This window comes from Gouania willdenowi, chromosome 9, assembly GCF_900634775.1.
Source record: "Gouania willdenowi chromosome 9, fGouWil2.1, whole genome shotgun sequence".
Taxonomy (NCBI): domain Eukaryota; kingdom Metazoa; phylum Chordata; class Actinopteri; order Blenniiformes; family Gobiesocidae; genus Gouania; species Gouania willdenowi.
This window is the reverse complement of record NC_041052.1, coordinates 6243710-6267420: the sequence shown is the minus strand read 5'-3', so window position 1 is coordinate 6267420 and position 23711 is coordinate 6243710. Positions and strand designations below refer to the sequence as shown.

Below are 23711 nucleotides of genomic sequence, written 5' to 3'. Positions count from 1 at the left end.
TCGAAAAGTGAATCTAAAGATTGAAGTGAAACCAGTTTCTAATTTGTTGATGACAGGGATCTTAAATAAAATTAAAAAAGAATCAAAATAATAAAAAATAAAAAGCTGATTCCATATATTTCACACAGTCATACTGATTAAAGACACACCCGACACTGCAAATATTCCCTGTTTTCTCAGCTCGTGCAATAATCCAGATGAGGAGGCAGACAGCCAGCTGCTGCTGAGGACGGACAGACGCTGAGTTCCTGACAGAATTACAGACTAATGAGCATTTCCACACATTTGGTCTGCTGACTAACTTCCTGTTTCTCAAGAACTTGTGACAGACTATTAGGGTCTCTAAATGTGGCAGCTTTTAAGCATGTGAAGCTCCACATCTGGATAACCATTAACTGACTCTAACAATATGCTTTATTAGCCCAGGGGGTATTTCATCAAACCCAGCTCAGAGTTAGGTCCAGTTTAACCTGAGAGACTGGCTTCGTTAAGTCAGGTTCTAACTTCATTAACAAGAAAACACCTTGGTTACCATAGTAACACAGTCCGAGGGTCAAACCTGCTCCTGACCAGGGATAAGCAGCAGGCTTGCCTTAAGCTGCAGAGGCACTCTCATGAAACCACGTCATCATTTTTGAATGATCTACAAAAGGAAAAACAGAGTCAAAAAGACTTAAATACCCCTTTAATACAGTATTTTAAAAGGAAATTACACAGAATATAATATATGGTAAATATTTTAATATGATTTTAAATCCATACAAATGACGATAGAATCATTGTCTTATTACATGTTTAATGTGTACCGTATTTTTAATGAGATATCACAGTCTCCATGTGTTTAAACCATCAGTAATAATATATAAGAATACGTCTGTATCCATCGTCTCCGTTTAACGCACGGTATAAATGTGTCCATTCGTTGATCAGAGATTAATAATGAGAAAGCTGTAGATATACAGAGAGGGAGGGGCTTCAGGGACAGTCACAGGGCAGAGCACTCAGGTTAAATAAAGCTCCCAAGGACAAAGATACACTATTGCGTTTCGGGATGTGTGCGCAGTGCACGCAACTCCCGTGCACAGCTCACCTGCACCTGCAGCGTCTACAGTGTTGGATGTGACATCCAACAGCACCGCTGCTGCTCCTGCCATTCATTTAGTGCTGAGTTCAACAAACTATTCATCAAACAAGTCTCATAAATTACATATTATTTAATTATGAGTTACATCATCTCTTTTATTAAACGTGTGTGACCACAGTTGTTTGCTATGATAAACTGACTAAATAACACCTTATTTAACCCTTTACTCATTTTAAAATTTTCAAACCACAGTCTGTCCTTTTTTTTTTTTTTAATGTGTCCGTTATTTATTTTCACTGCTCAGTAACAGATGACATCACGTCCTGTTGGTCTCAGCATCGGTTTCTGTTGGCTTCTCATTCATCGTAAAAGCTGCAGCACATGTGCCGTCACTCTAATCCATAAACCTGTGATCAATCTTGTGGGTCTTATGAGGACGTCCACTTAAGCTAAACAATGTCAGCTGGCTCGGCTCAGCTGGGGAGCTTCAAGCTGAGAAGAGTTTGATGAAATGGTGAAAGCCAGCATGGTCAGGGAGGGCTTAGCTGAACCAGGTTTAAACCATAAGCCTGACTCTACTGAGAACACTTCGATGAAATGCCCCCCTGGGATGTGCAATTGTTTTTATTACAATGGAGGACAAAAATGGGTCTGATCAAATCTGAGCATTAATATAGGAAAGAACAATGGGTTTGTGTGTTCTTGTCATTTTAGTATATTTTTATTTGTTGTATTCTAGTGATTTTTCTTTTTTTTTTGTTGTATTCAAAACAAAAACAAAACACACAAAACAACCTTTTTGTGGTTGTTTTGTGTGTTTTTGTTGCCGTTTTGGACATTTTTTGAGTGTTTTTGTTGATGTTTTGTGTGTCTTTAAAGTAATTTTGTGTTTTTGTTGCTGTTTGGGAGTCATTTTGTGTGGTTTTCTTATGTTTTGTGTGTCTTTCGAGTCATTTTGTGTTTTTGTTCAATCTGTCGTTTTGTGTAGTTGCTTTGGGGGCCACAGATTAGACCAAGCTGCTTTAGCCTGTTGCCTGAGAGACTGTGGATAGTAATAAATAATAAATATACACTGGATTTTATATAGCGCTTTATCATAGACACTCAAAGCACTTTACATTGATGTGCATTATTCTTTCACTCCACACACAGTGGTGGTAAGCTACTATTGTAGCCACAGCTACTGACAGGGGCGAGGCTCCAATGGTGTGCCATCGGTCCCTCCGACCACCAAGGGCACAACGACAATGACTTGGCTAAAGCGGGATTCAAATCCCCAACCCTTCAGTTATTGGACGACCCACTCTACCACTGAGCCATGGTCGCCCCATACTCATCCATCCTTGTTAAAGTAAACTATTCATACTTTGTGCAGCCAACAATAACTGTGATATGTTAATTCTGTGTAGAAAAAAAACCCAAACACTAACAGATTTTCCTGATTCTGATTTTTAACTCATACTTTATACTCCCTGAAGCTCTAAGAAAATAGTGAAAGGTTCAAGGAAAAGACGATACATTTTATATGTAGAGTCCAAACACAGAACAGTGCCAGAGGATGGATGCACATCAAATACAATGTGTCCTATTTTATAGACAAGAAATATTTCTCTTTGCTTAGCGCTTAAGATGAAAAGAATTATTCATCCGACGTCTGGCCTTTTAGACTTCCTCTGTCCTGAACAACACTTGCTAATTCTCCACTGATGCTTCATTATAAGAGGATGTTGATTAATTTTACATGGAGCCACTTTATTAGCCTGAGGGACGGTGAAGACATACTGATTTACATGAACGGACGACTACACAGATTTTTTTACTAAAAATGAGTCCACTGAGCTTCCTCTCAATGATTACATCCAAACTCTGCATACTGCTACCAGCAGGTTTTAATAACTGTAATAACTAATAATTAATGATAACTCAGCCACTGATTGAGTCTTTTATCACATTGTCCAAATATGTCTGAGCTTCTCACACAGTTATTTCACACAATGTTCTTCAAGCTGCCAGATAACGTTCCTTGGTTTTCCATCCAGAATTAAGTGTACAAAAGAGACTTCTGTTGCCTGAGCCAAATTATCAACAAAAACACGACTTTATGACACAAAAACACATAACAGAGAAATATACAAACCAAAATTACTACTAAAATACACAAAATGAGAGAATCAAAGACATAATTCCTTCAAGAATACACAAAGCTACAACAAAAGACACAAAATGAGAGCATGGTGTAAAAAATGACAATAAAAACACACAAAATTACTCCTAAAATTTACAAAGCAACAACAAAAAGACACAAAATCACATAAAACTACTCCTAAAATACACAAAGCAAGAACAAAAACACACACAAATTAGAGCATAATATACAAAATGACAACAAAAACACAGATTTAGCCCAAAAATGCACAAAACGATAACAAAAACAAAATGAAAGAATCAAATACTAAATTACTTCAAAAACAAAAACTAACAAAAGGAGATAATTAAATGCAAAATTACTCCTAAAATATACAAAATAACCACAAAAACACACAAAATAAGAGAATCAAATAAAAAATTCTTCCAAAAATACATAAACAACAAAAAAACACAAAATGAGAGCATAATATACAAAAAGACAACAAAAACACACAAAATGAATTCCAAAAACACACAAAAACAACAAAAACATACAAATGATCTCCTTGTTTCGTCCTGTATTAATACTCAGATTGGTCATTATTCTTAATGCTGACATTAATGTTAATAATGAAGCCCCTTGGATCAGACAATCACATTTTTGTGCTCTCGCTGTGATAAAAGTTCCCATCTCTGGTGCATACAGTCCCTGGACTGATGGTCTCGCTGGTGTTTGTTTGTGTCCGTTGGAGCTTTAAATCAACATCTAACTGACAAGCTGTTACAGGGAGATGGTTGGGGGTTGAGGGCACTATGATTTATTCTCCTGCCTCCTGTGACACTAGGTCTGCAGGCTGCAGCAGTGGGGCTGGTGGTGAATGGCAGTGGCATTGCCTGTGACGTGAGCAAACTGGGAGCGAGCCACAGTTTGACGAGCCCTGTGAGCCCAGTAGGAGACAGCTACTCATAGGACTGGGCTGGCTGCCTCCAGGCTGGTAACAGGGGCAGGAAAAGTGACAGGAAACCACGTCCTTCTCCCCTCAGTCTATCATAAAATCACCAGCACTCCTGCCTTCTCAGAGCAGAAAAGCACAGCCGTGCACGGAGCACAAACATCCAGGAAAAGAGTCCCATTTAGACTGTCACTCCAGGGCAACACACGCACACGCACACGCACACCTCAGCTTTCTTGTCTAAACTTCAGTCCTAACCAGTGCCTGCTGTGGGAAACTTCAAACCAACCAATGGGAGCTCACAGAAAATTGCGCCCCACTCCTCCCAGTCCCAGTGTGTGGATCTCTAAATCCATTAAGCTTTGACCTTCTACTTCTTGCTTTGTCTACTTAAAGCCTGTGGGCATGTGCAAGCATTTCACTCACATACCGTAAACTCACTGTAACACATCATGTAGAGAAAGAGTCGACTGAGAAAAATCAGCATCTCCACTGTTATCCAGGAAGTTCATTATTACTTGTGACCTAGTATATAGTCATTGTAAAGATGTAAATCCTTGTTTTAATCAGAAATAAAAATGGGCTATCAGTGACAAAAAATGGTGGAAAATGTAGTTGAAATGGGATTTTTTTTTTAAAAAAAACACAGAAATTGGTTAAAAGTTGCAAATTAGAGTGGCCAAAAACGGACAAAACAAAGGTAAAAAGGGTCCAAAGTGTCAATATTTTGAACAATTAGTTGAAACTTGAAAATAATAGGCATGACAAATTGTGAATGTGGTTAAATTGACAAAAATGAGCATGAAATACAGTGAAAAGAGGTTAAAAGTGACAATAATGGGTCAACATATGTAACAAGTGGTGGAAAGGGTTTAAAAGCGCCAAAAAAGTCTTGAAAGTGGAAAAAAGTGCAGGAAAGGCATTGAAATTTTACTGCGAAAAGGCAGAAATGGGAATACTGTGGCAAAAATGCATTAAAAGGAGCAAAAATATGGCAAGAAAAAGTGATGAAAATAGGTTAAAATATGGCAAGTTTGGTGTAAGTGCAAAAAATAGGGTGAAAATAAGCAAAAATTGGCTCAAATTGGTGAGAAAATATTCTGTTTCTTAAAGGCATCTGGTGACCCCCTCCCAGTGTCTCCCGACCCCAAGGTTGAAAAAGTAAAAGTCATGCTGCTAACGTTGCAAAACTAGACAGACAGGCCTCACGTGCTGACTGAGGAAGGCTGACAGCGAGCAGCAACTATGGAGCAGACCCAGTTAATCAGGTTACACAGGACTGAAGGGAAAACAGTGCCGTACGTATTGGTACTCCAACTGTTATAACACCAGTCATGTGAAAAGAACAACAAGATACATTAGTGTTGAGTGGGAACACCAAGAATTTATATCACGGTATTTATCAAAACTATATTGGTTTCACAGTACAGTATTTTATTTATTTATTGATAATGTGGCTCTCAGATCAGACAATCACGTTTTTGTGGCCCCGGCTGTGATGGCCCATCTCTGATTTAAAGAATAATTACTATAGTAAATTGGCATATTTTACTGTTTTTAGGATTAACATACAAATGAACTGTAACAAAAGACTTTAGCGAGGTTAGAAAAGAGTTTGAGTCATTAATCTATAGATTTTTTTTTTTTTAAATAAAAGCTCTTCACACACAGCTGACGTTTTGACTGTAGGTATGCAGGGAACGTTAAGTCATTATTTTAACATGTTACCTAAATTTACAACATTTGATTCACCTTCACAAACCAAAAACAATATACATAGACGAGTTTAATTACAGTGAGACAGCAAATGTTCCAAAAACAGCTGCAAGTGTTTACAGCATTCAGTCGAATAATAATAACCTGATCCAATGAAAAAGCAGTCAGTGACAATTACCAGAGCACAAGAACAAAATCAGTTTGATTGCTACTAAATATCAGCATGTGGCCTTCAGGAGCAGCTCAGAGAGGCTCTGGATAGATGAAGCAGAGCTACTGCAGCTCATCAACACGCGCACACACACACACACCCACACCCACACCCACCCAGGTCAAGGGCTTTGAAACAGGAAGAAGAGGAGGAGGCTGCTGATTGGTCAATCATAAATCACAGTGAAGCGTGCCAATCACATTACAAAATCTATGAGAGACCTGGGAGTCTTTGGTTAACCTGTTCGGAGACCTTCAACATATGACGGATTTATTCATTTTACACGTTAGTGGTGAATTTCTTCAACTTTGTGCAAAACATTCAGTGCCAAATAATTTTTAATAATTGGTCGAATACAAAGCAGTTTGATCTTTAGTAGGCCAAAGATATTTGGTGGGAAAGAGAGTCATTTCAACAATTATTGTGCCCTAGTTTGCACTTCCACATATAAATGATAAACACCAGACATGCGGGCAACTGGCGGCCAGGGGGCCACATCTGGCCCTCGGTCTAATTATGTGTGGCCCTCAAAGTTAACGCACAAAATGACAGAGAAATACACGGAAGAACAGCAAAAATAATACACAAAAGGACAACCAAAATAGCCAAAATAATTTCAAATACACACAAGATGACTATAAAAAATAACTCAAAAATAGGCAAAACAACAACAAAAATGCACACAAGGAATACGTGAAATGAAAACACACAAAATCATTCCAATAACAAACAACACGACTATAAAATACACAAAAATAACAGAAAAATAGGCAAAACGACAACAAAAATGCACAAAAGGACAACCACAATAGGCAAAAACTTCTTTAAAAAACACACACGATGACTAGGAAATGCAAAAAAAAAATATATATATATATATATATGCAAAACCACAATAAAAACACACAAAAGGACAACCAAAATACACAAAATCATTCCAAAAACAAACAAGATGACTATAAAATACACAAAAATGACAGAAAAATAGGTAAAACGACAACAAAAATGCACAAAATCATTCCAATAATAAACAATTTGACTATAAAATACACAAAAATAACAGGAAAATAGGCAAAACCACAACAAAAATACACAGAAGTACTTGTTACCCACAAAACATCAACAAAAACACACAACCTGAGAAAAACATAAATGAGAACAAAAATACCCAGAATTACTCCAAAAATACACTAAAACAAAAACTGAAAATGAGAGAATAAGATAAGACAATAGATAAGACAATACACAAAATGACAAAAACAAAAGTAAAGGACAGCTAAAATACACAACAATTACCCCAAAATTACATTAACAACAACAAAAAAATATGAAATGAGAGAATATACAGAATGACAACTAAAATATACAAAACCACCAACACACCCCGATGTTATTTCCTGTGTTAGTGCTCAGATTGGTCATTATTTAATTTGACAAGTTGTAATAAAAAAAAAATGACTGTGATGTAAACAAGGGAAAACTGTGAGTCTATAGAGTAACATTACTTTGTATATTTGGGGGACTGATTTATTTGGTCATTAGCACATTGATTAACATTTTCATTGTAATTTTTCTTTCTTCGGCGGGTAGAAGTGGAAACTCGGAAGGTTTGACACGTGATCTCGCTGAAATATAATTAGTCTGTTAATATTGCATGAATTTGGGAAACTTTAAGGACAAATCATCCATTGACTGTGCCTGATTTATTCAGCAGGAACATGGACATATTTGTCTTTAAATCTGGCCTTAATTAAGCCTACAAAATAAGACACAGTTCACTTTTCATCAGATTAGTTTGAGTTTCATTTTAAACAAACACTGCCTTAAACAAAATTCACTGGTTGTGGTTCAAGGGAAAAACAAACAGTTCTTGATCATAGGTCAAACTATGGAAATCACCAACAATATCCTGTTCCCTCTGTGTCCAAAAGCAAATATTTACATATACGATACATTTTTAAACAAAAGCTGAAAAATGTTAATTAAAAATCTATTAACATAAACTAGTCTATTATCAAAAGATGAAAAGATTTGTGAAAAAAAAGTGTGATGATATATTGCGCGATAAGATACTGTGATATTAAAAAGTTAGGAGATGCATCGTTAAGGAAATAAGTGGTATAGCAAGGTAATTTTATTACTTCTTTTGTGGAGTGGAATGTGAGAAAAGGCTTAATCAAGTGATATTGTTATTATTCCAACAGTAAATATGAGAAAAACTGACCCATTCATTATTAGCCAATGACATTTTAACATTAAACAAAAAATATTCTACAATTAAATAATATAAAATCAAAATAACTAAAAATAACCTAAATACAGTATATATATTATATTGGATATCTTAGGATACTTTCAGGCCAATATAATCCGATACTTGTATTTTTATTTTTTTTGCTAATATTGGAATGATATTCGATATTCAATATCAATCTTGGATCAGGACACCATTAGTTATTTAGCATTTTATATTCTCATTGAGTTGAAAAGGTCATACCCAAAGCTAAAGTCTAACAAAAGCCCATTATCATTTATCATATCGTGAACTCAAAGTATCGTCTCACCCCATTTGATATTTGATCTGTACTGCATTAACCACTAATCCAGTGGTTCCCAACCTTTTTAGGATCGTGACCCCATTTTAATATCAAGAATTTCTGGTGACCCGAAAGACATTTTTTTTTTCTAGAATTAGTTTTTGATCAAGTTTGTTCAAATGTAGTACAAAGTACTAGAAAACTACAAAATGCAAGTATTAGTAACGCTAGCGCAGTGCCCGTAGGAAGTATGTATTGCTATAGAAAAGTGGGAGGTTCAATATTTAGCACTATAATATAGGCTAGCATACATCTGCAGCTTGCTTAGAGAGCGAAAGAGAGGGGTCTGTGTGTAAGTGTGTAGCTGGTTGACTAAATGAACTGTGCAGAGCATAATATTTAGCACTGTAATATAGACTACATATATAGTGTAAGCCTATTTTTATTATTATTATTATTACTCGCCTTAGTTACAAACTGAGGACACCTGCCGGTCAATATTTAAGGAGTGTTTTTTTTTAGGATATTAGACCCACTTTAGTCGTTTTTTAAAAGCCCTTGGTACAGTCACTCCTGTAGATACTACGCAGCTTTAAACTTATGAGCTATCATGACTACCTGTCAACATTGAGCTGTTCTGCAAAGCTGCATTTAAGACAATCTTATGAAATAATTTATGAACAGTATCATTGCAGTCCAAAAAAGATGACGTTGGACACCCTTGAACCAAGCAGCAGCCATGTTGAAAGTCTCAGGTCATTCTGAGCCTGATTCACAGAGATATTTGCGGAACAGACAGACAGACAGAGATTCCTTGCTTTATAGATAGATAGATAGATAGATAGATAGATAGATAGATATATGTTGTTACAGCTCAGGTATTTTTTAATACCACATTTTATCATTATTATTATTATTATTATTATTAATAGCTAGATTCATATTTGGTTTATTTGACAAGGACAATGTACATTCATCAACATTACAGGAAATGTACCAGTTATATGAGATTAAGATTATATATAGTTATATATTATATTATACTTATCTTTGAATGCTGTTGTTTAAGATAAGATTGTGTGTTGTTTTATTTAGTAAAAGAATAATAATGAAATAAAATGTCCAAAAAAAATCAGAAATTATTAAAATAAAATTGATCAATTAAACATTTCAGACGTCCCCACACGGGGTCCACCACCAGGGTTGAGAAAAACTGCAATAATCTGTCATTTTAAAGAAAACTATCTACATCCAAAGCCTGTAGTGTATCAACATAGCACAGAATATAATTAAGTCACGACAGAACAGATTAATCACACACATGCATGCAGTTCAATAATTTACAAATCAATTTTTTTTTAAAATGTCATGAATAGAAAAGCTTCACAAACTTATGTCTGTGATGTTTAAATGTTTGTTTTTGTTAAACAACGAACACACAAGAAAAAGTAGTATGGTAGCTTCTGTGTTTAATTAAGTTTGCCTGTTTCTCTGCTACTTTTCCGTCACTCCGTGTCTGTGTAAATCTTACCCGCTAGAATCGCTTTTCCCGGGTGAGTGAGTTTCGCTCTCCCCGCTGAAGCTGGAGCTGCTGCCGACAAACACCGAGGTCTGTAGAACGGGCTGATAAATGAACCCTTGTCCCACATTATGACCACACGTCCAAATAAAGTCCTCACTGACTGGAGTTACTTCAGTTTAGTCTCCGCTGTCAGTTGTTTTCATACACTTTTTTTCTTCCTGGATGCTGGCAGCCTCGGTCCCGCTGCGGCTCCGTGTGAATGTGTGTGACAGCGGGCGAACACTGGGAGGGACTGGAGAGCAACTTGGAATCCACTGGAGGTTAATTGTAACCATGGAAACGAGGAAAAACACGGTTGCGAACAGCGCGAGGCAAGCCGGAAGTAGTCTGAGTAAAGACGGATAGGGGCGTGTCTCCGCGTGCTGCTGCTGCTGTGCCAGTTTAAGGTAAATTTTCCTCGTTTTACAGTCACTGACAGTCAGTAGTGACACGTCGCTTGTTCCACGACTGTTGTTGACTGTGTTTGTGACATTTTACACTCTGGGTATACACGTGCACGTCTGTTGACACTCGTCAAACACAAACATAGGCAGACATGGGAAATAAATGACTGAATTTGTGAAAACACACAAAAAATGACTTCAAAAATACAAGACGACAAAAATATACACAAAAAATATAAATGATTACAGTAAAGTACACAAAAGGTCCACAAAAATACATAAAATGAATCCTAAAACACGAAATAATGACTGGAAACACAAAATACAGCTTTAAAAACACAAACCGATGACAAAAATACACTCATAACAGAGAAAACAGCAATAATATACGGTATTGCAGACAATATACACAAATACTCAAAATTACAACAAAAACACAGAAAAAATACTTCAGAAACACAAAATGACACTACATTATAACACACAAACAGCATAAACATACAGAATTACAGAAAAGTACACTAAACGACAACAAAAATACACAAAATGACTACAAGAATTTAAAAAAAAAAAGATTGAAAACACAAAAGATTACTTTAAAAACAAAATTTGTGTGCACGTTTGCACACATTAGTGCATGGGCGCACGAGTATTTCTGTGTGCGCGCACAAGTGTTTGTGTGCGAGACACTTATTTCAGTTTAATCAGCTTAAGCAGGGTTTAAATGTGCTTTATAGATAAACTGTTTTTTTCTTTTTTAAAGTCACTTAATCAATTAATTTATTGACGATTAATCGATGACGAAAAGAATCGTTAGTTGCAGCTTTATTTATTTGTAAATTGTTTTGACAAAAGCCTATTTACTTAAATTAACCACAAGATAAAGTTGCGTCATTTGCTGCTTCCTGTCATTTTACTATAATTCCGAATCGTTAATGCAAAGGTCATCTCGTCTGTCAGCCAGCTGTAGTAACTGGGCGTGGTTCAGTGTGGTAAAAACAGCTGTTTCAAAACGCATCCCCACCCTGAAAGCTCCTTTGTTTGTGGTGATGATGTTTAAAGCTGACCACTACCTTCCACTACAAACAACACAGGGCGGGTTTGTCGAATGCAGCTCGCACAGGACTTAACCACCATTCTGTTGGGATTGAATCCTCTAGTCTTACAAAACACTTACATTTCTCCACTTTCAATCTTTTATTTGTATAGCGCCAAATCATAACCAATGGTATCTCAAGACACTTTACAGTAGAGCAGTCTTAAGGACGGACTCTTCATTTTATGGATACACACATATGCATATATATGTATAAACACATACATATGTATCCCACACCCAACATGAATTCATCATGGTGGCAAGGAAAACCTTTCAGAAGGTATTTAGTGAAATCCTGTCCAACAAAATAAAGTGACGTCATCTCCCAGAGAGAAACCATCAATCAGGTCACTCCATCAGTGAGAAAAAATTAACATGCAACATATTAATGACTAAATTCCTCAAACAAGATAATATTGTCTCATGATGAGTAAATAAGGACACACACTGGCTTTGTGTAAACTTTATTCCTCCCTCTGGATATACATGACTTGTGCGGGTACAGGAGCTGCTTTGTGTGCAGCCAACGCTGGGATCATGGCACACATTTTGTTTTGTTTTTTTTTTATACCGCTACCAGCCATCAACAGCGCATTCTGACATTTGCATTTTTGCATCACTTTTCTTAAAAAACATAATGCTCTTTCAGACTACAACAATACATTATAGACAGAACATTTGTAATCCAATAATATGAATTCTTCTTTTACTATAGTATGTTTCATTTGTACACTTTCCTAAGTACAATATGTTTGTTTGTTTTTTAACAAGATGACAGCAGAATGTGTGAGTTAAATTCCCTTATGAGTTCCATCACCAGTTTATGTTAGTTAGGTGACAAAGTATGGTTCTAAATCACTTAGTTGTCCACACATTATTAGTAATATTTATTATACTTGAGTAAAAGATAAAATCTGTGCTCCTGGTTGCAGCATTTTGACAGCACATGCACCGCCTAAAGCAAGAAGCCTTATTGATTGATCAAGCCTGCGTCTTTTATTTATTTTTTGTTGTTTTTTTTTTTTTGCTGTCTCTGTGGCTGCACGGGGGCAGGAAGTACCAACGGAAGCTTCGGACACAAAAAATCTCATACAATTCCAAACAGAAACATTTTGTATATGTTGTGAGAAGACAAATAAAACTATTGCACGGTATATAAGCCAGATTTAGTCGCCTCCACGTTGTATGTAAATCCATATCAGTGCTTTGGGAGGAGGAAAAATCCTCCGTATTGTCTCTTCTTCTTAATCAGTGCTGAAACTTAAATAAGTAGTCATGATGGGATCAACACCAAGTGGTTTTTTTTGTGTGTGATGAAGGCCTTAAATACTGAGGTTGGACTTCTGGGAAACGAAAAGGCGTCTTCATCCCTGGTTGGTGTTTTACATGTTAAAGCCATAAGCAGGCTGGGCCGGGTAGCCATAGGGAGGGTAGGAGGAGGGAGGAGCCACGGGGGCAGGAGACGTGGTCAGCATCAGCTGTTGGCCTGATCACAAAGAAACACACACGTAAACTTCTGGTAAGCAGAACTACAATATAAAGCTGCTCAGGACAATAATCTTTTATCAGATAAAGAGAGTGTAGGCGTCATAGATCATTGAAAAAAAGATGCAAAAGGTAGAGAAGTTTTGCACATTACATCGTGGGATGTGGAGTCCCGTAGACCAGTGGTTCTCAAACTTTTTTGGCTGATGTACCCCCTTTTCTCTTACTTCTGAATTTAAGTACCCCCTTTGTCCAACTACAACAATTTCCTCAGAATACTGTGAAAAAACCACTATAGATCATAATGATGGAAGTGATAACACACATTATAAAGAGTCTAATTTTTTAAATGAGTGGAATCAAACAGTATTTAATGCCTCCTGAATAGATTTATTTCTATAGTTTTTATCATTTCAAGTCATCTTCGCCCTGATGTGGGACCAAGAATAACCCTTGTATTTTCAGTTCATGTTCTAATAAATATTATTTACTTCATCCTTATTATGATTATCATTTTAACTAAAAAAAAAAAAAAAAAAAACACCATAAAACCCCATATTTGTAATGCTTTAATTTGTTAATTTTCCCCTCTCTTTCGCATACCCCTAGGGGTACACATACAGTAGCTCATTTGAGAAACACTGCCGTAGACGAACACATTGAAGTGTTTATACTTCGTTCTTACCGTGATTATTTGTGTTTGTCCCCTAGAGAAATCACAGTATGCATCTACGCATCCGTCTACGGGACTCCACATCCCACAATGCAATGTGTAAACCTTTTCTGAGAATGTCAATAAACAGGGTATTTACAGTGGAGATCAAAACAAACATTTGAGCGGCAATTCCAACCTTTAACATATATTTTTCAAGCAAATGATCTTTGAGTTATTGATTATGAGGCTTATACTGATGTCTTAATTTAGTGTTTTTCATCCTTAGGGTGGGGGACCCCATGTGGGGCCACCTGAAATGTCTAGTAATTAATTAAAAGACATAAATTCTGATTTAATTTTTTTTTCTTAAATTAAAACACATATATATATATATATATATATCCATAAGTTATGAGTCAAAATGACACAAAAATCCTGATGTTATAATAATGTTGTCCTGATGGTAAAACAAAAACATACCCAATAAATGTTTCACCAATGTGAAATTATTCCTAACTATTAACTCACCAAACACTATTGGCTGAGGTTCTGTCACCTCTTCTTCAGTTTTTCTTTGGCTTTCGGTCTCCTCCAGTTTGTCCACCTGCAGGTTACATTGAATAAAGTCTGATTAGACCTGCACTGATGCACTCACACACTAAAAAGTCTCACTTTTACATTGTACTGTAGGTGTTTTGCAAAAGCTATTTTTAGCAGCTATATGTTTTAGAAGCTAGTTTATTGAATTAACATCATGTAATATTGGTCAAATGTAGTGGATTTTTATTTTGGATTAATGCTCAACATTTACATGCTAAAAAATAACTAGCATTTTAAAAAAGGTGCCTACTTACATAAAACAAAAATATGTTTTGACTTCACAAAACTGTACAGAGCTACACACAGTGAGGCCAAGGTCATCTAAGACTAAGACAACTGAAGTCATGCTGGTTTGGTGTCCCAGTGCTATTATTAAGCATTGTAATGAGTTTGTTAGTTCACAAACCACAAAAACACACATTAGCCCAGATATAAGATATTCAGTATATCTCTCCAAATCAACATTTAAATGATTATACAGGAAAAAAATTGATTTCTTGTAGCTGTAAAACAAAGGACTTGTGCATGTTTTTGGACAAATTTTATGTTTTTGTTGTCATTTTGTGTGTTTTTTTAAGATAATTTTGTTTATTTTTCTTCTCCTTTTGTTTGTTTTTCAAGTCATTCATTATATTTCCCAGTCATTCGGTATGTTTGGAGCAGTTTTATTTTTGTGATTGTTTTATGTATTTTTCTGTTGTTTTGTGTGTTTATCATATTACTTGTGTATTATTGTGAACATTTTTTGCATTGCTAGGTTTATTTTTAAATGCTTTGTAAAACTGTAGTAAAAGGTATTGAAAATGTGTTGTTTTAGGTGCTGCTATTGACGTGCGTGTTATCATTATTTACTCTGACTTCTTCCCACGGCCCCTAGAAGGTTACGTTCAGGTAGTTGGATTCTCTAAATTGTCCAAAGCTGAATGAGTGTGTGAATGTTTGTCTATCATAAAATGACTCAAGGCGTTAATGAGAACTCAACAGAAAAAGGGACTAAAAAAAGGGCTTCACAGTGTTAAAGGTTAGGGATACACAGATCAGATTAAACAGGTAAACACAAAGTTAGAGACATGAGGATGCATCCATCAACTTCAATGTGGTTTTCACGTGTTTTGTTCTCACGTGTTCAAACAACACATGTCATAAAAATGAAATAAAGAGATCAATTTCTCCTATAATACAATTCTGCTTGTTAAAAAAATTGAAAATTCCGATAAAGAATGAAATGCAGCCCCAGCAGCTACCCCTGGTCCTTAAGGAAGATGAAGCGCATGTAGAGACTTAGATTTCAGATATTTTAAAGCCTGTGACGACACTTTTTTAAAGTGTAAAACGTATTTCCCTGCTCAACACTGACTCTTTATTTTATTCACGCACGCATAGGAAGGTTGAATCATTCACCCTAACTGCTCTTCAGGCATGGCTTAAAATCAGAGAATACATTTCCTGTATGTATCTGTACATGAATAATATATTCCATCTTTAAATGAAAAAAACTCCTACTCTTTTTACATTTACTCAGTAGGGTGTGGTGTCAGTACATTTCCTTAAGCCGTATTCTGTCAATGATTAATTCTAGGTTCGTGACCAGTGCAAATATAGCTTTTAATCTGTGTATTGTCTTCTGTAATAATTAGGGATGTAACGATTCACTCAACTCCCGATACGATTCACGATACAACTCTCTCACGGTTTATTTTACAAAATGGGACTGTACACAAATGACTGAAAAATATTCCTTTATATTTTTTGGGAAAATACTGTACTATTTTTCTTTTATTTATCATTGTCAAAGTAATCCCTTGATAAACTATTCAAAACAATGCAATTGAACTAAAAATACACCTTGAATGAAATAAATAAAGGATTAATAAAAAGGAAGAAGCAGCTTATTAATTAAAATTCTGGTTCTATAGTAAACAATGCAAAACTGCATAATAGTTCTTTTTCTTTTTAAAAGTGCAACTGAAAATGTATTTTGTACCTTAACAATTGGACTTTTAAAAAAAAAAAAAAAAAAAACAGTAATTTCACTATATTTACGTCAGATATTTGTTTGGACCAGCAGAGGGCGCTGGTAACCCAGTGGTCTGTTGGCATGCAGAAATTCTAGCAGTGAAGAAGAGATGCTATGCTAGCAGACAGAGCTAATAGAAAAACGTGACTCTTACAGATATTCACGTAATATTACAGATATTCTTTCGGTGCTAAAGGGGTAAGGAATCATTTATGAACATGTTTAAGAGTAGGATGCGGCCAGAAAGAAAGTAGTAGCAGATTCCGCCCGCCGCCAACACTTCTGGACAAGAGAAGGATAAATATATAGCGCCCTCTGCTGTTTAAAAAAAGTACTGCGATTCAATTTTCACAGTATTGATGTGCACCGTGATACCTATGAATCGATTTTTAACTGCCTTACGATTAATCGGTACATCCCTAGTAATAATGGTTGATCATGTGTAGTTGATGGATCATTGGAGAATAGAAAATCTTTGGATGGAAGACAAACATATAATCAAAGTGAAATAACGTTAACATGAAAACATTTATTACGATTATTGTGGACAATTATTGTTATTACTTTAAATTGTTTCTATAACTATTTGTATGCTTTTTTATTATTGTAACTCCTCTTTATTTATTTATGCATTTGTATGGTGCATGATGTGGATTCTGAACCTGACACCTGTTTGACTTTGAATGTTTACCATAATGTACATATGAGCCAATTGTATGTGTTTTGATACGCTGTTAAATACCTAGTTAATGTATTTGTTAAAAAAAAACATTATTTTGGGTGTTATTTTGACAATTACAAATTTAAGTATTTTCAAAATTCCCAAGATGGCAACTTGTTTTCATAAAGCATAGAAAAGTGGGACAAATGCCTGTGCACACATACGCACACACGCACCTCAAGCTCCAGCTCTTTCAGCCTTTCTCAGCACAGAGCCCATGTTACCATGTTAGGTTAGAGGTTAGCGCTAGTAGAGGCTAATTAATAACAACCACGGTGAGAAAACAGAAACACAGAATAGAAATTAAAGAGGGCCAGAGACCGTCACCTTCGCTGCAAACTCATCAACCTGGAAAAGAGCCCAAAGAGATGACCTCATATGTCTGTAGGTTTAGCATAACAGGGAAATAAAATCATCATGAGCACACGGTTGTGTTTCCAGCCTCCGTCACCTTTTCCTCTAGTGCAGGGGTGTCAAACTCATTTTAGTTCAGGGGCCAAATACGGACCAGTTTGATTTCAAGTGGGCCACAGATTTTTGGTGGGAAGAAAAAAGAAACAATTTTAACGTCATTGAGCCCTAGTTTTTAATATTAGTTCAATTCACTTCAAAAATGCTTGATTTTGTTAGCAATTGTGTGATTTAGAGTAAATTTGTGGAATTGTTTGTGAGAAAATTGCAAGATTTGTGGCAAAATTGAGAGTTGTTTCCACAATTTGCAAAATAAACAAAGGAAAACTGAAAGCCCCTAAAATATTGTGGAGTTTCATTAAATTGGTGAACATGAGATGGATACAACTGCATTATTTGGTCATTTACACAATAATTTATGTTTTCTGTCATTTTTACTTTCTCTTGTGGGCCAATTAGATGCTTTAAAGCAGTGTTTCTCAAACAGGGGTACGTGTACCCCTAGGGGTATGCAATGGTATTACAGGGGGTAAATAAAAAAAATATAGAATTAAATCCTTTCAGGAGCCACTAAATAAGTGTTTTTCAAGCTTGTGGAGTCCCCTGAAATTTCTGAAAAATTAAAATTGATTTTTGAAATGTTTTCATTATTATTCTTTTTTTATTAAAACAACACACAGCCCTAAACAACTGTATTTATATAACTTCACTTAAAGGCAGTAAATCAGAGCTCAAACATGATCAAAATCTAATTATAAAAAAACAAATGTCTTTGGGGGCGCTAGAAATTCTTTTTTTCACTTTTTCTGCACAAGCTGTCGAAGGTCAACACTACGAGAAGTGCAATTTTTTTTAAGACAGCAATGCATGTTTTGTTATTCTTGATATCAAAATGGATCACGATCCAAAAAATGGTTGGGAACCACTGCATTGAATACAGTTTTTTCCCCACTTATTTACTAAATGAGATTATTTAAATTAATTAATTCCATCATTAATGATCTATAGATGTTTTTAAATGTTGTTGTGGGACAAAGGGGGTATTTGAGCCAAAAAAGCTTGAGAATCACTGCTCTAAAGGAACGGATTTGGCCCCCGGGCCTTGTGTTTGACACGTGCTCTAGTGTCACAAATTACAGCCAACCCCAACAATTTTTACGTGACAAACTAAGCCTCCACTAATAACTAAATAAATTTTCAAAAATCAACGTGAAAATGAACTTGTCCCCTCTCTACTTACCTTTGTGAGGTATTCCCTCATGACCTGGATAAAGTATGGCATGGCAAAGTCTACAATGTTGTTCCTCCAGGCCAGCTCCAGCACCACGTCAGGGTGCAGGAGGTCATAGGAGGCGAACAGGCAGGCGGCAAAGCACTCCTTCCTGTCCTCCTCCAGGAACCACTGAAGCAGCATCTCTGCCAGCTCAGCATCCTTTGACTCTGCAGCGTACAGCATGGCATCCTGGGTGAAACACAATCACCATGGATTTAAATAAGTCATTAGAAGAAGGAAGAAAAACACTTAAGGCCAAGGTAAGAGGCTAAAATCATCTTAGGCTATGAAAACAGTGAACACAGCGCCCTCTATGGGTGAATCAAACCAATCTTAGTAAGTGATGCACAATGATGAGACATTGTTCTATGAATCTGTGATAACCACATTTATTTATTTATCTGAATAATATTCACTGTTATCTAGTAGTTTATTATTATCATCTGTGCCATAGTATCATCTTAAAGCTGTAAATCATTTGTTTTAATCAGAAATAAAATGGGTTAAAAGTGACCAAAAATGGTGAAAAAGGTGGAGAAATGGGATTTTAAAAACCATAGCAATTGGTTAAAAGTTGCCAATTACAGTGGCCAAAAACAAACATAAAAGTAGTAAAAAAAGTGTTCAAAGTGTCAATGCTGGAAAAATTAGTTTAAAAAGGTAAAAAAAAAAATGGCATGACAAAACGTGAATGGGGTTAAAATGGAAAAAAATAATCCTGAAATATGGTGAAAAGAGGTTAAAAGTGACAAATAATGGGTCAAGATATGTGGCATTAGGTGGAAAAAGTGGTGGAAAGAGTTTATAAGTGCCGAAAATGTCTTGAAAGTGAAAAAAATGTGCAGAAAAGGAATTGAAATTTGATTATGAAGTGGTAGAAATAGGAGTAATGTAGCAAAAATAGCATTAAAAGGAGCTAAATATGGCAAGAAAAAGTGATGAAAATATGGCAAGTTCGGTGTGGTTGCAGAAAAAGGGTGAAGATAAGCAAAAATAGGCTCAAATTGTTCAAAAAAATATTTTTAGTTTCATGTAGGCATCTGGCAACCCCCTCCCAGTGTCTCGTGACCCCAAATGGGATCCTGACCCCAAGGTTGAGAACCTCTGATGTACACAACCCAAATTTTTTGCTGTATACTTTCAGTCAGTGATGCTTTCAGGTGAGTTTCTCTCACCTTGTAAAGTCTGTCCTTCTTGCAGAGATCCACACTTTGTCTCCAGCGGTTGTTTCCCTTGTACAGATACGCAGCGATACGCCTGAACTCAATCAGCTCATGTTTCTCCAGCCTCTGAGCCAGGCCGATGGTGTCAAAGTTATCATAAGCATCAATGGAGGCTCTCAGACCCTGTGGAAAGAAAACATGGGTCATTTCCTTTAAAGGTTTCTGCACTGAATAGAGCAATGCTGCCCCTTAGTGGACAATGTGATGAAAGACAGGATACAATATTATTGTCATCATCATCATCATTATTATTATTATTACTATCAACAATAACAGTAAACAAAACCATGTCTGACTGCTGCTCTTTCTAAATTAATTCAAAGTCAAAGTCAGCTTTATTGCCAATTCTACTATACGTACAAGACATGTAGAGACTTTTCTCTCGCCCCACAACATTTACAAACACAAATATGTAGAATATATAAATTATAAAGACAGAACTACAAGTTTTTACAATATATATTGTGCAGCTATAAATACGAAAATATTTTTGCTATAAAAATAACTTATTAACTCGTAGGGGTTTATTGAAGGGATCCTCCACTGTTTTTACAAATTTGGCCTAAAATATTTGAAATGTACTTATTAGAAGATCTATGCCAAACAAAATGCATTATAATGCACTTAACTGCCTTTTTGAAATGAGACTACTTTACAGTTTTAGAGCTTGTGTTCCTCCATCTTGAAATCACGTGATTGATGATGTAAACATTCCATTGTTTTCTATTGGAGTGAAGTATTCAGCCTGCTTTTTAGATCATTTAGTAGTGGATAAACTCATTTATTCTATTTAGATTTTACTATCCCACATGTAATCAACCTGTCAAACTTGCGTTTTTATGTTTTGTATGTATTTTTTTATATTTTTTTCTTCTCGTTCTCTCAGGATCTATAAAGTTACATTCCAGTTTTTCATTTAATGTTTGAAAAAAAAAAGTAGACATGAAAAGTAAGAAGCACCAAGGGATGAAGTTGGCATTTTCCCACTTGTTATTGTGTTCCTATTAGAACAAGACACATTCAGGTTTGACGTTATTGTTATTGTCTGCATTCACCCCAAAAACATTTAAGAAAAAAAGAAAAAGTGAAACAAATTAATTCATGTTTTTCTATTGGACTGAAGCATTTAGCAGCTTATTTTGGTCAAAATGCCACCTTGTGCTGCTTTTGGTTGCTCTTAATAACCTGGAAAAGGTAAAGAAGCTAATGTAACCCTCTTTTGTTTACCGTAAATAAAAAACAGTTGTGACCCGAAAATATCTGTGACCGCAGGGGGCGACAGTTCCAACTACAATGAAGCACAGAAGAAAAGCTCTCTAAGGGACCTTTACTCTCCCTGAAACAGTGCGCGATGCTCTGGTGGCTAAAGTTAGCGAGTAATCACAGACTGTTGAAGACACACAAACCCTGTGGATAGAATTTGAGGATTGCTTTAAATAATTCTGAGATGAGGAAGAGCATCAAACAGACCTGATAGTCTTCCTCTTCTGTGAGCAGGTTGTTCAGAGCTTCGTTGACAGACTTGTTGTTGTGATTCTGGACGGATCGAAGATAAGGTTTGACCAGCTTCAGTTGGTTCATCTGAGGAATCAAGAAATAAGTCACGGCAGCACAGACAAAAATCTGTACAAGAAAAAAAAAAACAAAGAAAAAACAACAGGCGGTTGATGAGTAAACTATTTCAGAAATAGTTGATGTTTACCTTGGTGAAAAATAAGACGGCTCGGCTGTGGTCCAAACGTGGGGCGAGAATGGTGAGCAGGTCATTCAGCAGGAGGGGTTTGTATTCCAGGTAGAAAGAAAGAGACTTATAGTACAGCTCCACGTTAGCTACCTGAGGATTGGAGAAAGAAAAATAGTAAACATTTTCAAACTGCAGGAAAGAATATAATCAGCATTTATAAACCCTACTTTAGCAATAATGTCTTTGAAGAGCCCTTCTTTCCACGCATCCGTGGCATGAGTCATCATCGTGATCACCGCGTTGTCAAATTCTTCATATTTATCGTAAAGAAAAACCAGCTCTGCCCATAAATGAGACTGTTCTGCTGCACGTAGGACCTGCGAAGAGAAGAAAACAAAGGCAAAATGTAAACAACACATTTATCCATTTGTCCTGTTCATTACTGCATCACAGGACAGCAGTCCCTCACAGAGTTGATTTGTCCTCAAATACTTTTTCTATATTTTTATACTACCAAACAAGCACAATGTGCTCTTTACAAATTTATTTATTTAATTGCTTAAAGGTACAGTCTGCAACTCTTATAAAAGTAACTTTTTGTCATATTTACTAATTTGGGGAGATTGTGTGGAATAATTTGAGAAGCTGTTCTTTTCACAACCGAATTATTTTGTAATTGATACGATTCATGTTTTTTCTGTCATTTTAGATGGGAACCTGAAAGGATGCAGTTATAAACAAGGCAGTGGCTATCCGTACGGTTGCTGTATCAATTAATCGACATTTTATCCATACGCAGCGCCACTATTTGGCCAGTATAGGTCACGTGACTAAGACTAATCCTTATCCTAACCCTAAAAATTGTTGCAATATTTGGTTATAACCTAACCCTAAACCTAACCATAAGTACGGGTCATTCGGTAAACGTACCAATAACACAGGGGGTTGTCCGTACGACAACCGTACAAATACAAAGACACTCTCTCTATCAAGAGAACAGACAAGACAAGAGAACTATGCCAACAAAACAACTATTGATTAAAAAAATTGTAAATAGGATTAACACATTCTGTCATATTAGTAAAAGATGAGAATGTACGGTATTCTAAATTTCTTAGAATATTTAGGTTACAGGACTGAAGAACGTCTGAAGTTTGGCCTAGTTAATAAAATGAAGACATCATAAAAGACTAAGAAATATCAGCAGTGAAGTGAAATCAAGGTACAATAATCCAAATGTTTTATACATTACCAAGGGGCGTTGTGTTAAAAAAGCTGCCTTTCCCTTGGATTTTAGATTTGTTTGGCAGATTATTAAAAAGCCTATGCCAACAGACATTATAAGGGTTCATTTAAAAAGTAAATTTGAAAGTTAAAAACGCGCAGGTCCACTAAAACAAATGCTGGTAAAAAGGACTTTAAAATTTAATTTAATTAGTATATCAACCTCCATGACAACAATTTGGTGAAAACTAAAGCTGGAAAATTAATGCAACATTACTAATGTTAATAACACAATTAACTACAAAAAAGCAAAAGCACTGAACTTTTCATCTAAAGTTGAAGGTCAAACGCATATTTCAATGCTGAATGAAACAAAATCTATTTTCCTTCTTCAAAACAAACAGCAACAGCTTTACCTGCCACAAACTAAAGACTGCACCTTTGGTATGTTGACTCTGGACCAGAAAAGCTCCAGGTGTTCTCTCATCTTCTGAGGTTTAAACTTGGAGTAGAGAATGGCGAGCTCGGTGAACATTCCCATGTGTGCTCGCTCCAGGCCGAGCGCGGCCTCCAGCAGAGCGATGAGTTCCTCAAAGTAGCCCCGGTCCTGGTAGTAGCTGATCAGTTCCTCCAGCTCATCAGCGTGAATCACAATGTGGAGGCCGCAGATCTGTGCCAGCCGAAACTCTTCACCGTCCACACAGGCGAAGCACACCTGAGGGGAAA

At 36.1% G+C, this 23711-nt stretch overlaps 2 protein-coding genes across 9 annotated transcripts in view; both read right to left on the bottom strand.

The window, feature by feature from the left end:
- Nucleotides 1-10479, bottom strand: part of si:dkey-178e17.1 (tricarboxylate transport protein, mitochondrial) — a 28737-nt gene extending 18258 nt beyond the window's left edge. The window contains exon 1 of the mRNA XM_028457334.1: nt 10160-10479. Coding sequence (XP_028313135.1) covers nt 10160-10277 — 118 coding nt within the window. The 5' untranslated portion in view covers nt 10278-10479. The remainder of the gene's footprint in view (nt 1-10159) is intronic.
- A 1661-nt stretch (nt 10480-12140) lies between these two features.
- cltcl1 (clathrin, heavy chain-like 1) overlaps nt 12141-23711 on the bottom strand; it is a 42647-nt gene continuing 31076 nt past the window's right edge. For 2 of the 8 annotated variants that reach the window (XM_028457275.1, XM_028457276.1), the window contains 9 exons: nt 23425-23700; nt 21989-22138; nt 21780-21911; nt 21548-21658; nt 20030-20200; nt 18822-19043; nt 17492-17518; nt 14361-14436; nt 12141-13178 (listed from right to left, as the gene is read on the bottom strand). In XM_028457275.1, coding sequence (XP_028313076.1) covers nt 13075-13178; nt 14361-14436; nt 17492-17518; nt 18822-19043; nt 20030-20200; nt 21548-21658; nt 21780-21911; nt 21989-22138; nt 23425-23700 — 1269 coding nt within the window. In that variant the 3' untranslated portion in view covers nt 12141-13074. Of the gene's footprint in view, nt 13179-14360; nt 14437-16740; nt 17427-17491; nt 17553-18821; nt 19044-20029; nt 20201-21547; nt 21659-21779; nt 21912-21988; nt 22139-23424; nt 23701-23711 lie in introns of those variants that run through there. The other 6 variants (XM_028457278.1, XM_028457279.1, XM_028457277.1 and 3 more) reach the window with 5 other exon arrangements.